General features: G+C 39.7%; 1 protein-coding gene across 1 annotated transcript; it reads left to right on the forward strand.

Moving 5' to 3' along the window:
* The first annotated feature begins 598 nt into the window (after positions 1-598).
* On the forward strand, positions 599-1,570 carry LOC143465339 (uncharacterized). Its single transcript, XM_076963572.1, has one exon. The coding sequence runs from the start codon at positions 663-665 to the stop codon at positions 1,236-1,238; it is 576 nt and encodes a 191-aa protein (XP_076819687.1). The 5' UTR covers positions 599-662; the 3' UTR covers positions 1,239-1,570.
* The last annotated feature ends 232 nt before the right edge of the window (positions 1,571-1,802 follow it).

Consider the following 1,802-nt stretch of genomic DNA (forward strand, 5'->3'; position numbering starts at 1 on the left):
TTTTTCCGCGGTCCCTTCAGGTGTCACTATAGGGGAATTCTACTGTACAAACTTAGATTATTTTCCTAAAAGTAACAGGATCATGTAGAAAAAGGTAATCTGGCTGCTGACAACAGATATTTATCTGCTAGGCTAACGTAATTACAGAATAACATATTTAGTATAAATTAATAGGTTTGGTGATATTCTGTCTTTCCGATGCTTGCTTCTTCCCTATTCTGACATGCTATTTGGTGTGTGTCACTTACATTTATATCACATTGAAGTTCAGTCGTGTGGCGCGCCACTTACATGGGATACCGTCAACCGGGGCTACTTTGATTTTGGGGGCTACTATGGTAATGCTATCATAGCAGCCCCATGCACATTTTTCTGAAGTTTATCTGCAATTTTTGCATAGTTTTTGCAAGGCAGTTTTTGCCACCAATGACTGTTTATAAGTCAAAGAATCTTTATGCAGAGTGGACTCGAAATGGACCCCAAAATGCTTTATACGACCATTCCGTGAGTGGTTGGTTTGACGCTTCTTTGTTTGAAAAATGGTTTTATGGTTTGTTTCTGGAAGCTGTCAAGGACACTCAAGGTACCAAGATTATGCTGGGTGACAACTTGGACTCCTCCTTCAACCATTGGACGTCAGTGTCTTTGGGCCAGGTAAACGAATGTGGCGTCGAATTTTAGCAGAATGGAGGAAAGAGAGTCGTTCCAAAAACTCCATTCCGAAGAATATTTTTCCTATGTTGCTCAAAAGACTCTGTGATGGGTTGAACGAAAAGCAGCAAAATTTGGTCGCAGGGTTTAAAGCCTGTGGAATTTTCCCAAAAGACCGAGAGCAAGTGCTGAAGCGACTGCCACCTGCCAATTCTCAGCCAGTTCAAGAAGTGCTTGGTAATGCAGTCGCCACAATGCTTGAGGAATATATTTCACCAAGACAAACAGCATCAAGAAAACATGGTCCCAAGATAACTCCAGGAGCAGCAATTTCATCATGTGATATTGCTGATTTAAATTCATCTCGATCTGATGCAAGAAAACGCAAACGTGCTGCTGCAGAACCCAATGATTCCAGTGAAGATGAAGGGGAAGTTTGCGTCATCTGCAACCTCTTGGACCCTCCACGAGGTAGAAGCAGAGATGTGGATTGGGAGGGATGTGACAATTGTGATTTGTGGTATCACAAAATCTGCCTCAGAGACAATGGTGGATTGAGTGCCTCCGATTATTGCAGCTGTGCTTAAAAATGTTTTTTTGACACTTATGTTTTTTATTGCTGTGATGTTTTGTTTAATGCAAAAAACTATTAGAAAAGCCCTAAGGGAGGGCTACAATGAACATTTTAGGTATTTACAATGTATTATCGTTGTAGCCCCAACCCAGGGGCTACAACGATAATTTTTTAAAGTTGAATAAAAAAAGTGTGAAAACATAAAAATGAATTTTTTCTATTTTTTTGAGAAGCTTAGGACCAAAGTGTTACTCATTCAAGAAACAGACCCTTTTTGAGCAACATGTGAGAGAGGAGGCAAAGAAATGTCCTGAATCTTATCATAGTAACCCCGGTTGACGGTAATATATTAAACATACGTTACTCAGATATTGTTTCTGTGATATGTTACAAGCTATCGATCATGATAAGATACGGGTAATGATAAGTCTCAGACGTTAGTACGGCAATCATTCCGTAACTCCAGAATCATAAATTGCAAATTCCTGACAATGTTTTAGTAACGATTAGCTAACGTAACATCGTTGCTTCACAGGTTACGGGTATTACAAGAGTCGTATTGTTTTTAAAAAGGCTG

Source organism: Clavelina lepadiformis, chromosome 7, assembly GCF_947623445.1.
Source record: "Clavelina lepadiformis chromosome 7, kaClaLepa1.1, whole genome shotgun sequence".
NCBI classification, from domain to species: Eukaryota; Metazoa; Chordata; class Ascidiacea; order Aplousobranchia; family Clavelinidae; genus Clavelina; species Clavelina lepadiformis.

Bases quoted from the DNA above. Each gene is read 5' to 3' on its own strand.
- LOC143465339 (XM_076963572.1), top strand. From the start codon at position 663: ATGTGGCGTCGAATTTTAGCAGAATGGAGGAAAGAGAGTCGTTCCAAA.